General features: G+C 57.9%; 1 protein-coding gene across 8 annotated transcripts in view; it reads right to left on the bottom strand.

Annotated features, from left to right (window-relative positions):
• Nucleotides 1-852: 852 nt before the first annotated feature.
• The window catches only part of KCNT1 (potassium sodium-activated channel subfamily T member 1), a 71,337-nt gene continuing 59,410 nt past the window's right edge, over nucleotides 853-12,779 (bottom strand). For 3 of the 8 annotated variants that reach the window (XM_074923893.1, XM_074923890.1, XM_074923891.1), the window contains 13 exons: nucleotides 11,950-12,055; nucleotides 11,656-11,828; nucleotides 11,376-11,447; nucleotides 10,950-11,084; nucleotides 10,584-10,695; nucleotides 9,838-9,939; nucleotides 9,634-9,717; nucleotides 9,120-9,248; nucleotides 8,793-8,813; nucleotides 7,793-8,096; nucleotides 5,750-5,812; nucleotides 2,724-2,808; nucleotides 853-2,293 (listed from right to left, as the gene is read on the bottom strand). In XM_074923893.1, coding sequence (XP_074779994.1) covers nucleotides 2,173-2,293; nucleotides 2,724-2,808; nucleotides 5,750-5,812; nucleotides 7,793-8,096; nucleotides 8,793-8,813; nucleotides 9,120-9,248; nucleotides 9,634-9,717; nucleotides 9,838-9,939; nucleotides 10,584-10,695; nucleotides 10,950-11,084; nucleotides 11,376-11,447; nucleotides 11,656-11,828; nucleotides 11,950-12,055 — 1,507 coding nt within the window. In that variant the 3' untranslated portion in view covers nucleotides 853-2,172. The remainder of the gene's footprint in view (nucleotides 2,294-2,723; nucleotides 2,809-5,749; nucleotides 5,813-7,792; nucleotides 8,097-8,792; nucleotides 8,814-9,119; nucleotides 9,249-9,633; nucleotides 9,718-9,837; nucleotides 9,940-10,583; nucleotides 10,696-10,949; nucleotides 11,085-11,375; nucleotides 11,448-11,655; nucleotides 11,829-11,949; nucleotides 12,056-12,779) is intronic. The other 5 variants (XM_074923895.1, XM_074923894.1, XM_074923892.1 and 2 more) reach the window with 4 other exon arrangements.

Genomic DNA, 12,779 nt, shown 5'->3' with positions numbered 1-12,779 from the left:
ATCTGTCTGAACTCTAGACAACTGAATATATTAACACTTGATGAGGCATTTCTGGAGTTATCTGAGCAGCTTGAGGCTTTAAATTAACACAGACCCAACGTGTGCTTTTTGTATTTCAACTGCACTCACTTTTTAGCCTACAACAACTTTTTTTTTTTTTTTTTTTTTAATTTTAAATGATATTTTTGGCATGCTGTTGTTACAAACAGAAATAAATAAAACATCTACCTGCCTTAACCAAATAGATACAAAAATTAATAATAATTAAAAAAACACAAAACAAAACAATCTAAAAAAGTATGAGACAGTTCTGCTTGTGCCCACATAAGTGTAGCAGAAGGGTTGGGCTGGCGGGCTCATTGGTTTTAGCTGTGGAACTTGGCTGAGCCCGTGCCCTGTCGTTGGCTGACGGTGCCTGGTGCAGGTCACCCAGAGCCTTGTGGCCAGCACGTCAGGAAAAAAAAAAAAAAAGAAAAAAAAAAAAAAAAAGACTGACCCCAAACCCCATCCAGGCACAGAAGGTCTTTCTCAACACCTCGAGGCAATGCCAGGCTCCCCCCACCCCAGGCATCCTCCTTCCTCACACAGGTTTCTCCCCTATCACTGCCTTTCCCACAGGGCCTGTGGGCCCAGTCCAGCTCAGCAACTGGTTAAAACTGCAATTTTTAAACAGGGTTTGGTGTTTAGGGTGGGTTGTTGGGTTGGTTTTTTTTTTTGTAAACAACTTTTATTGGGGATGTCATGGTGAATGTTAATGGTAATAAAGTGTTCAGCTGGCAGCGAGTCCGGGATGGCTGATGGGGTTTCATGGTGACGTTGTGTTTTACAGGCTTCTTGTTAAAAAAAAAAAAAAAAAAAAAAAAAAAAAATCACATTGGAGTTTTAATATATTAAAGTATATAAAGTTAACACCTCGGTTATTCACTTGGCAGTCAAATAAAGCCTTTACACGTCACTGTTGTAAAGTGTGCAAAAATAGATGGAAAATACATCTGGTGTTTCTGCTATTGCGAGGTCTCTGCGGGCGGCCGGTGCAGCCTGGAAGCGGTGGGCAGCGTGTGCGAGGCTGGGCTGTACATTCATCACCCCTGGTGCAGGCCAGGCCCCTCGCCCCCCCGGCCTTCGCCTGGGTTATGAAGCTGAGCGAGGACGGCCGGAGCTGCCAGGGTGCCCGCGGTGGGCACGGGGGGGCCGGGCAGAACCCGCTGCCTTTACCGGTGTCACCGGTCCGTGACCCAGGGGAAGGGGGAAAGTCACGTCTAGGCTGGGCAGCTGGGGGGGGTGTCAGGCCCCAAACTGCCCCTGGAAGGAGGGGAAGGGGTTGAGCTGAGACGTTGCCCCCCCAACACCCAACATTGTGTGTCCTCAGCCTGCCCGCCCCGTCCCACTCCCCCACACAGGGACCCCCCGTGTCCCTTGTCCCTCCCTTGGGCAGCTCCGACAGCAGCAGCGCTGGGGGGACAAGATGTGGGGACACAAACCCGGAGCTGGGCACGGGTACAGCCAGGCCTTGCTGCAGGGTGGGGGGCACGGCCCTCGGTCACCTGGCGTTGGGGGGGGGTTGGATTTGGCAAGTGCCAAGATGCGCTGGAGGCAGCGCGGCCCCTGCCACAGCCCCAGCCCATCCCTCCCGCCGCCCTTCCCCACCTCCTGGCACGGGCGCCGAGCGCTCCTCCCCGCGACAGGAATCCAACGGAGAATGAAGAACACGAGTTGGGTGAAAGAGCAGAAGTTTGGGTACCCCAAGGGATACCTGGAGGAGGAGGAGGAGGGTTTCGGTGCAGTTTTGCCTTTATGTTGACAAGCCCCATCAAATGCAAAAAACCTGCATCGTCTGGGGGCCGTGTTAAACGCAGTCCTGTTCACACAGGCTCGGTTGGCGTCTGGCCTCAGCCACGTCCCACCAGCACCAGCGAAGACTTTCTCACTAGTTGCGGTATTCGTATAAAAAGTTAAAAGCCACAAGGCGTGCGACTGCCGGCCGTCGGTCTGTCCGGCTGTCCCGTCCCTCCCAGGGCTCCGGGCGTCCCTTCCGCTGGGCTCTGCCTTCCCCCGGGGCAACGGGCGCCGGGGGTGGCAGCAGCCTTCCCCTCCAGCCGGCCATCCTCTTCTTCACTGCCTCTCCTGGAGCCCGCCGGCCCCTGGCAGGGGTTGGGGGCGTGGGGGGGCTGCTCACAGCTGGGTCTCGTCGCGCGTTTCGGGGTTGCAGGAGCCCAGCTTGTTGCTGCAGCTGCTCTTGCGGCTGTGGCCGTCGTTGGCCACGTGGGCCAGCGGGTCGGAGCGGATCAGGTACCTGCGGGGCACAGCCCGGTTTACACCGCTGGGAACCCACCACCCCGCGGTTTCCCAGTGGCAGGAGGGAGCTGTGAAACCCCTAAATTGGGGTTTGGCCCATCCTCAAGGCTGGGACATGCGGGGATGCCCCACGGGGCTGTGCTGGGAGCTGTTAAAATAATGAGGAGTTCTGGGGCTGCACAGAGGCAAAACCCACGGGAAAACATCCACGCTGCTGGTTGGAGACGTGATGGGCAAAGCTGGGGGGGTTTGGGCACTGCTCAGGAACACGGGGAGGGGGAATGGCCGGGGAAGGAGGCAAATAAAAAGCTGGTCTTTATGAGAAATCATGGAAAGCAACACAACGGGGGTGCTGGGGCAGGTCTGGGGGTACGGGGAAGGCCCCCGCCCGGGAGGGGAGCCCGCGGGTGGATGGGGAAAGCACCTACACGATGTCATTGAGCTCCAGCCGCGTGTCCGGAGGGGGATTGATCAGGACGTAGGACAAGGTGTTCTGGTGGTCGTTCATCTCATCTGCGAGAGGAGGGGAAAGGGCTGGTGAGGGGTGTCCCGACAGACGCCCCAAGGGACACTCGGCCAGACACCCCGGTGGCCCCCGGTCCCACAGCCCCGCTGCTGCACCCCCGAGCACCCAGTTCCGAGAGGGCCCGGCTCGTCCCCAAATGGGTCCCTGCACTGGGGGGTGGCCGTAGGCAACTGCATTGCCACCGGGAGAGCACGGAGACCATCGCTGCCACCGCCCCCCGCGCCTCCCCAGCCGTCCCCCACCACAGCACGGCCCGGGGCACTGGCAGATGTAACTCTCCAAAGTTCCCAATTCCCCCCCCAAAAAAACATAAGATGTCTTACCTTGGTTTAGTGTCAGAAAGGGAACAGGTTAGTCTTGCCGTGTTAGGTATAGCACAACGACTCCAACCACCGGGTCAGGGCAGCCAAACCCCCCCCGGGCCACTCAAACGCTCTGCCCACTTCTCCCCTCTTGAGTTACTTAATTTAGCATCATCCAGCAACAGGATTTAGGTCACCGATTGCTTCTTTCTCCTGCCCAAGGGAAACCGCCTCCGTGGAGTTTCAGAGCCACTGATGCTATTTGGGGACGGCTCTAAACTGCGGTGACCTCCCAGTGGGACTCGGGGCCACCGAGAGCTGCACCCATGGGTGCTGCACGGGGCGAGGGGGCGGCCTCGAGGCTTGGGGTGGGGTGGGGGGGGCCCCTGCATTTTCCAAAATAGCTGAGAACAAGATCATGGGTGAAATGAATGGGGGTGCAAGGCTGCGGGCGGCCGGGGAGGGGGTGGAAGCTGCGACAAATAACACCGTTTACAGACGGAGTGACGGGGTGTGGATGGACAGGATGGCGATGGGACAGACAGACGGACGCCAGGGGCAGCACGATGAGCGCGGCGGGACACCAGCTCGCTGCAAGGCTTGTCACTGGGACGCTCTCCGGGCTCTCGGGAAGGCCCCGCTCAGCAGCAGGGCTGCACAGCACAGGTTTGCTGAGCCCGGTCTGAGGGACAGCGGGGACAGGGACTGGGCGCCAGGCCAGGCCTTAGCTCCAGGCTGGGGCTGTTCCTCCCACCCCATCCCTACTGTCCCCCTGCCCCAGCCATGACCCAGAGCTGATCCCCTGCTCACACGGTGGGACACAGGGCAAGTCTCCTGCCATAACAGCACCCATGGGTGCACCATCACCCTAGGCACAGCCTGCGGGCGAGGAGAACCACTGCTCTTCAGCCTCAGGACTGGGGCAAAACCTCTGAAGTGGGGCTTTTCTCCAGCTGCTCAAGCCACGGCAGCCGCTTGGCACCCTGCATAGGGATATAAATAGGACCCCCCCCCATGTCCCAGAGCATCCTCGCGGCTGGACCACGCAGATACCACACACAGTGGTGCTTGTGGGGGGACACCAGGCCCTGGTTTTGCTGCTCAGACACCTCCCTGGCCCCTCTGAGGCCACAGAACCGGCACAGGACTGGGACTGCCTGCGGGGAGATGCTGTGCAGGACCCCCTGCCCTGTCCCAGGGTGCCAGCTGGTCCCTCGAGCTGCTGGAGAGCTTCGGCCATCCCAGTGCTCAGCCTTACAGCGAGGGGGGGGACAGGGGGGTGGCAATGCTGGGGCACGGGTGGCACACAGACCCTGGGACCCGACGAGAGACATGGGGTTTGCCATGACGGGGAAGCGGGGAAGGGCCCTGGCTCACGGCAGGTTTCCCTGCTCCATGGAAGCACCTTTTCCTGACCCCCCCATGCAGCCGAGCCAGGCACTGCTAAACCCACCAAGTATATTGCCACATCGTCCCCTGCGACACAGCGGCAGGGCTCAGCCCCCAGCACCCTCCAGCAAATTTTTGGTTTTTTTTTTTGGGGGGGGGGGGCATGGGAGCCAGCGCTGAGCTCCAGCTCCTGCCCGCCCGCAGCCCCCCCGGCAGCGACACCACCACGTCAGACCTTCACCCGTGGGGTCTCCTGGTTTAGCAGCAGCTGGGGGGAGTTGAGGGTGCTGGGCCCCTCTGCGGCAGGACACGGGCCCTCGCTCAGCCCCGGCGCTTCTGCTGGAGGGGGAGATGCCGGGGGGGGCTGAGCCCTGCCCAGCACCTGCTGGCCAGCTGGCAATATACTCTGCTGGCGTGGGGCTTCCATGAGCCCCAGCTGGGGCTGCTTCTCTGATGAAGGACACGGTTTATAGGAGAAATGCCAACTTTTCACCTTAAGCGTGGGCTAGTGAAGCCTAAAATACCGCTAGGCCAGGCTACTGTAACCTCTAGGCTGCTGCAGTAAAAAGGGGCCATTCCAGGGCACTTTACACCACTGTGTAAAGGTGTAAATGATCCAATAACCCTGCAGATGCCAACAAGGTGCCCTGGGGTGTCTGCAGCACCGGCAGCACTCGCATCAAGCCCAGCACCCCCCCCACCCTCCCCCAGGTTAGAAAAGAGGGTCTGCTAACGCTCGAGAGGTGTCCAGGAACACAAACCAAGGATTGCAAAGAGCTTGCCCCTGAGCTGTGGCTGACCCACGTGCGGCCAAGAGGCGAAGGAGCCGGTGCAGGAGCTCCAGCATCTCATCGCACCACACACCAGCGCTCATCCCCTCCCCGAATCCCCTCCTCGAATTGCCGCTGGCTTTGCAGACCGAAACCAACTTGCAGAGCAAAAGGAGGGAGGGTTTCTTTTAATGACAGCTAAGGGCTGTGATTTCCCTGTAAGAATTCAACTAGAAAAGGGTCCCTTGAGGTTTTTAATCTCTGTCGCTTTACGGAGCCCTGCGCTCGCACTGCCATTGCAGGACGGTCTTTTGGTTTTCCAATGCCACCCAACAAATTTTAGTGCTTGAAAGGCTCAATTATCTAAGGTGAAAACCGGCAAGGGTGTGGTTTGGGCTTAGCTGGCATGATCTTGTTGTACGCTGCACGCCATGAGTCACGCGGGACTCCCAGGGAAAGGGAATTACCTTGCAAATATCCCAGGTTTACCCGATTCATCACATCACTGGCTGTTAAATTTGCTACATCCTCTACAGAACATACAGGGAAAGGCACAGACATAAACAGAGAGAGAGAGAGAGGTCAGCAAGCCATGATTCGGCAAATATCAGAGACGAGCTCCTGCACTGCAGCAATAAAATGAGCAAAAGAAAAAGGAAAGGGGAAGAAGGCAGAGCAACATGTTCTTCCAAAACGCCATGGGTGTCCAGACACTGACGGTGACACATGGTGACAACACCCAGTCCCAGCACAGCCGGCCGCAGACGTGCCACAGGGGCTGGGGAGCTGCTGGTCCCCCCGCCGTGCCCAACGCCCCGCTCCCGGCCAGGCATTGCCCTTCCACCCCAACAGGAGACGGGTCCTGCACCCCCCCTTTGCTTGCTTGGAGGTTCCCCCTGGTTTGTTCCAGCCAAAATTTCCCAGATCGGCCAGGAGAAGGATGCAAACTGCCACTAACCCGGCCAACGGTGCCCTGAGCATCCCGGCGGGGCTGGGTGCAGGGCGGCCCCTCAGGATCCTCAACCGAGGCCACACAGGCAGGGAGGCTGCCTCTGCCTGAACCCCGGCCTGCGTTTGCCGGGGATGCCACGCCACAGCCCGCCCGCGGCAGCACGCGCTGCGGCAGCTCTCGCTTCGGATGCGCGGGCTGTGCCCGGGGTGCATCCCGCGTCCCACCTTCCCATGCCCGGCAGCTGCGTAAAACAGCTTTTATAAGGGGGCGAACACCATCAGCTGTGCCCCGGCCTCTGCAATAGAGCTGCAGGGAGCTGCAGCAGAAACTTTTAGGGAAAAAAAGAGGGGTTGGGATGCACCACTGCAAGCCCTCGCCTGGCATGCCCTGTGCCCCTCTGTCCTGCTGCAAGCTGGCTCTCCTGCCTCCCTCCAAACTCCCTGCACTGCATTTCTTTACATTTTCTCCTCCTCTTTCACATGCCTAAAGGGCTTCGAGGGTGAAGCCAAGATAGGAGAGGAGGAATCCCCATCCCAGCCTCCCAAAACGGGCTCCTGCCCCAGCCGGGGCATGGTGCCAGCCTGCGTGTGGGGTGTGGGGCTGACGGATGCTCTTCGAGGATGGAGCAAACAGGCAGCAGCACAGGATGGCTTAAAAGAAAGGAAAGGAAAAAAAGAAACCAAAACCAACAAACCAAACCAACCAAGGAAGCTGTGGGCTACAGACTTTGTCATAACCAAGGGGTGGGGAATCACCCGGGGGGGGACAGAGACGCCAGCACCAACAGGTGGGTGAGAAGCTTCACGAGAAATGAGGCTGCACAGAGGGACCCTGACCCAGGGCCGTGCAGGCTCATCGCAGCCGGGGACACCAGTTTCACACACAACCAAGCAAACCACTCAGCCCTGGCGCTACCGAAATGCTACTAGAAATGCTCTCCGGGGAAGAGTTTTAGGAAGGATTAAAGTCTCTAACAAAAAGGGGTCTGACGGGGCTTCACCTCTCCCTGCTGCACTACGGGGCTCTCGGGCAGAAGGGTTTTGCTGACTTGGAGTCAGTGTGTCCTGAACCACCATTTCTGCACGGCCTGAAGCAGGGGGGGTGGCGGGGGGCAAGCGGGGCATCGTGCCCGAAGGCTGCACAGCAGCGCTCGGTCCAGCTGCAGGCAGAAGGGTGAGAGTTACTCTGACGCTGCAAACTCCTGCCTGGACCCATCCCACAGCCCCAAAATGGGGGTGGCTGCCTGCAGTCGGCCGGGGGGTGGCAGGCGGGGGGGGTGGGGTGGGGTGCTGCGAGACCCCAGCCTTGAACATCTGCACAAGCACAAGCAAGCCGGGGAATGAGGCGCCGCTCGGAGCCAGGCCCAGCAGCGCCTGCGGGGTTAGGCTTGGCGTGGGGTTAGGCTTGGGGTTAGGGTTGGCGTGGGGTTAGACTCAACTTGGGGTTAGGCTTAGATTGGGGTTAGGCTCAGCTTGGGGTTAGACTCGGCACAGGGTTACCTGAGGAGCCCGCGAGCAGGACGCCCCACCGCAGAGAAGCGCAACCGAACGGCACTTACCGTACCCGGTGGTGGGCAAGCCCAGGTGCTTCATACGGTTTTTGACGAGCTCGGACAGCTCCTGCCTCTCGGAGCGGCGGTAGAGGCTGAGGCGCTGCTGGCTGATCCACTCGGCCGTCTTGCTGGAGTGTTTGTTGCCCTTCCTGCTCAGCCGGCGGGCCCACTGCATGCTCTTGCGCCGCAGCAGCGGGTGCTCGGACTGGTCGCTGGAGCACGAGTTCCTGTGGTGGCTGGTCTTGATGCCCCAGTGCTCCTTGACGTCCTTCGTGTCCTCGCAGTCCTCGACGTTGATTGAGATCTGTGACTGGAAGCCCAGCAGGTCACGGGGGGGCAGGGGAAGCCTCTCTGCTGGGGTGGGATCTCTCCCCACGGGATGGGATCCTTCCTCTGAGCCACACGCTCTCCCAGCACATCATCTCCGTAGTGCTAAAACTACTGGCTGGCAGATTTGGGATAAGCGCAGTCGAGTGGAGCCTAAAGGGCGCTGGACATCTCCCACACGATTATCTCTGCCCACGGGACAGCTGTGCCCTTGTCTCCCCCTTTTTTGTCTTACAGCAGCCGTGCTGCCGCATTTCTGACACAGCAATCCCCGCTGGTGAGTGGGAATTTATTAATAAAGCGGTTTAAAGCATCTTTAATAGGTGGATTGCATTTAATTAAATGTCAACTCTTGGCTCCCTGTAGCTGCTTCCTACAAAGCTGAAAACTTAAGGTATTTAAAATGGAGCCTGGCTCACTCCGCTGCCCCTTATCCCAGGGAATTACAGGGCACTGAGGACTCTTGTCTTCCCAAACTGCCGAGGCTCAGCTGGCATCACCCTTCCGCGGGGACAGGCAGCACTGAGGGGGACATGCACAGGGTGCATGGTGGCTCTCGGTGGCCAGAGGAGCCACTGGCACAAGCCAGCCCAGCGTTTGCCCACAGTCAGCCGGCAGGTCGGGGGGAGCAGGAGGCAGCGCCGACGGGCAGCGTAATGCCCGACCCTGCGACACTCACCTGCGCTCTGATGTCGTGGGGCTGCAGTGGGGGAAAAAGAAGAAAAAGTCAAGCGTCAGCCCTGCTGTGCCCCGGGGTCTCAGTGCCAGGCAGCACTGCAGAGCTGTGCCAAAAAAATCCCCCCGCCCAGCGGTATAGGCACTGGCCCAGCTTGCCCAGGACTCCGTAATGCAGATGCGGGGCCGCTAACGAAGCCAAGACAGAACTTCCCCTCCCCCGATCCTCCCCAGCGCTGCCACATCCAGGTCTGAGGGGCCTCATGGACCCGGCCAGCCCCTTGGACCACCAGCAGCCCCCTCCTGGCACAGGGCATCGCCGTGCCCCTACCTCGGAGGTTGCGAACATGTGTGACTCCGTCCTGTAAATCCCGATGGGGATCTCCGCGCTGGAGGAGCAGAGCTTCTGGAAGAGGCGACCGTACGTCCGGATCCACAGGTCATCTTCGGTGATCTTCATCTGAGCCACGGGGGACAAACATCAACCGCCTTGAGTCAGGCAGAGCTCGCTGAGGAGCACCTCGGGGCTGCTCCTGAGCTTCACCCCAGCTCATCCATCAATCCCAAAAGCAAGCTGCACTCCACAAAAAGACCAGGGGCAAATTCTGACCTCAGCCTTCAGAACAGGGACTTTGGCCCTTGGCAGCTTTGGGGATTTTGGGCTCTTGGTAGTGCTGAGGTTCCCCACACACGATGGAGGGGAGCTACGACCTGGCAATGTTGCCTCCCCATCCCGATGCCCGATAAGAGGGGAACCCTCCACCCTCATCCGCAGGCTGACAGGTCCCGCCAGATCCTCGATGACTTGGCCCGATGGTTTCAACCCAGAGGGACTTGGCACCTACCGCACAGAGGTAGCCAGAGCCCGGGGTGGTGTCGAGGCCCAGCAGCAACCGAGTGATGGTGATCATGTAGTCCTTCACGAACGACTGAGGGGAGACATTGGGGCAGGAAGCCGGAGAAAAGGTTTGCTCAGTTATTCACTGGGAGATGCAAAGGGGCGGCCACAGCTGCAGGGGTGTGTTACCCAGAGCCCGGCGGGCTCTCACCTGGTAGAGCAGCGTGTCCAACATGCTGATGCTGAAGACCCTCCCGGCTGCGAAGGGCAGCCGGAACATGAAGGCCAGGTTGGAGCCGTTCTCTCGCTCTTTCTGGAAGAGAAAGGGGAGATGTGAGCACCCACAAGCAAACACCTTTGGCAGGGGCTTGTTCACATCCTTCCAGGGCATTTAGCAAAGCAAAACCACACAGTTTCCCCTGTGCACGGGTTGCACAGAAACTAGAAGACTCGTGAATATGGGAGGACACCAGTGTAGTGTTTTTGGGGGGCGTGCTGGGGGGAGCCAGGGCAGCATCCTTACACTGGGTGAAAGAGGGATTTTTTTCTCCATGAAAATGTCTAAGACATGGTTGGGTTTTTTTTAACATGGGCTGGATGTGGCCCTTTCGCATCCCTCAGTGGTTCAGGGGTATTTTCTCCCTTGTCAGAGGATCTGTCTCAGCACAGCAACTCCGCTGCCCCCCTCACTGCAGTCACAGCATTAAACCCAATGCAGAGGCCCGGCACAGCAGGAGGCAAAGCAGCACAAACTCCAGCCACCACATAAATACATAAACACGTAGAAGGAGGCAGCTAGTCCAAAGATCAACTGCCCACTTATTTGTTTGCTGCAGGTTATCTCGGGGAGATGCACACTAACTACGGCAGCCGCAGCATGCAGAAGAACACCGGACCTTGAGGAGCTCTCGGTGTTGACTTCCCAGGCCCCGCATGCAGGGAGAGACCTTTTCTTACCTTTTCTAGCTTAGAAAGGGCGAGAGAGTAACTGTCCTTTGCTCTGAACTGCATGAACCTCATGTTGGAGGGGTGGGTCAGCTCTGTGATAATGCTGAGGCTGGGGAAGAGCCTGCAATGGAAAAAGACCTGTTGTCCTGCAGCTCGCTCGGATCCTGCATTTACAGCCTGAGGAAGACCAAAACCATCCCTGTGCCTGTCTGAGGTCCAAAATAGCTGATCAGATGCCGTTCCCTAGAGGAAGCTCAACCACAGACGTGTCCCACCGCCCCATAGCCACCACCCCAGCCACCAGCACCCTTCCCGGTGCTGCCTCCAGCAGAGGTAAGTGGCTGTGACAGAGCCGGGGCAGCGGCCACCCCTCACCTGAACATGGTCTGGACGTTGACAATTGTCTTTGCATCAGCCATGTAGTCCTCCTCGGCACTCATCGTGCTCTCCTTGTCCACAACCACCAGGTTGTCAGCGTAGATGATGCCACACTGCAGCAAGCTGTCCAGGCTGGGCAGTTCCCAAAGAGAAGAGCGCAGGGTCAGCCCTTGGAAAGGACACAGGGAAGCAGCACGCTGCGACGTGCAGCGCTACAGCAAGCCCACGCTGCTCCCAACCACCAGCTCTTCACCCGCTCCCAACTACCGGGAGGGGTTGGTCAACCCGAGAAGCCAAGGGTGGGCTCAGCCCTACGGTACCAACCCTGGGGCTTCTGATGGGGTGACTCAAAAGTCTGGCCTGGGGTAAATGCAACACATTTACGCGGCACAGTAAGTAACAGCCACAGATGGAAACACCTACTTGTCGATCGTACCCTCCATGTAGTAAACCATGGGGAAACAACAGATGGCTTCCAGAAAGTGGTGCTCAGGCCTGGAGGAAGAGCAACGTGGTTCAGCAAGTCCATGGAGCAAATATAAACAGAAAACCCACCCAGGAGCCCCCCAGGGCCAACATTAGCTGAGGGAGCTGACAGTGGCACTGCCATTCCCCCACGCTCCCATCCCCACAGAGCGAGATGCCCATGAAAACACAGGGAAGGGCTCAGCGTGATGGAAAACATCCGTGGAAAAGTACTTGCTTGTTGTCCAGCAGCAACACAATCGGGTTCAACTCTTTGCGGGACCGATAGTACGCACGAAGGGGGACGATGAAGTTATACAGTCCGTTCCCAGCTGTCTCGGCCGAAACGATAATCAGTTTGTTCTTAAACCCGTAGGCTTTGGCATCTTCAAAGCTGTTGTGCTTGCAGCCCTGTGCGGTGGAAGGCAGCACAGGGACTCAGCATGCAGCTCTCGGCCACCCCCCACACCGTGCATGGAGCCATCCTGGGGGGGCTGCAGCCCCCAGGCAGCCACGCGCAGCCCCATCGTACCTTGTCCAGCCTCAGGCAGCAGAATGGGGCTTTCTCGGGTAAAAGGTGGCACAGAGTCGGCGAGCTCCCGATGTAGGGGGAGTTCGGTGGGTAACCTTTCACGTACCTGCAGCAGAGAGAACATCCAGCAGCGTGAGGACACGGGGAGAGCTTTCCACGGACACAACAACACTGAGACGCCGGGAAAAACATTTAACGGCAGCAGCGCGGGATTCAAGCACATCACTGGCAAATGCCTTGCAAAACCCCCCTGCAGCAGCTGGATATTTTCCAAAAGACACATATTTAGGAATAATTTTTGCTATGCAAAGGGTCATGAGACTGTAAATATCCAGAGTTCCCAGCACGGGTGGAGAAGGCAGCCGTCAGGACCATTGAGCACAGCTGAAGGGAGACAGGGCAGAGAGCTCCAGGAGAGGAGGGCAATGCTGAGCCGTATGAAAAAAGCAAAAAAACCCCTCACGGCCCATTTTTAGGCTTTGTTTTGGTGAACAGATATTTAAAAAAATCACCATTAGTATTTCTGGTGGAAGCACAAGCAGAAATTTTCATTTCAAGAGCACCTAAAGGCAGACATGAATTAAAAGCCAATTTGTGAGAATTTGCAGATACTCAGTTAGCTCCTCACACCGCTGTGACAGCATCCAAACAGGTAACCAGTAAAGCAAGTACTTATCTGGCTGTCATAAACTAAAACCACCTTTAAAGCTGGAGAAAATATTTATTTTGCATTATATTTATTTATGTGCAATGAAGAACGGGATCCTCTTCTGGTCGGTGAGTGAAGGGAGGCGAGAGGACTGATGGAACAAGCTGCCTTGGTGCAACTT

Source organism: Athene noctua, chromosome 20 (assembly GCF_965140245.1).
Source record: "Athene noctua chromosome 20, bAthNoc1.hap1.1, whole genome shotgun sequence".
NCBI lineage: Eukaryota > Metazoa > Chordata > Aves > Strigiformes > Strigidae > Athene > Athene noctua.
Note: the sequence above shows the minus strand (reverse complement) of the source record. Positions and strands in the feature narration are given on the sequence as shown.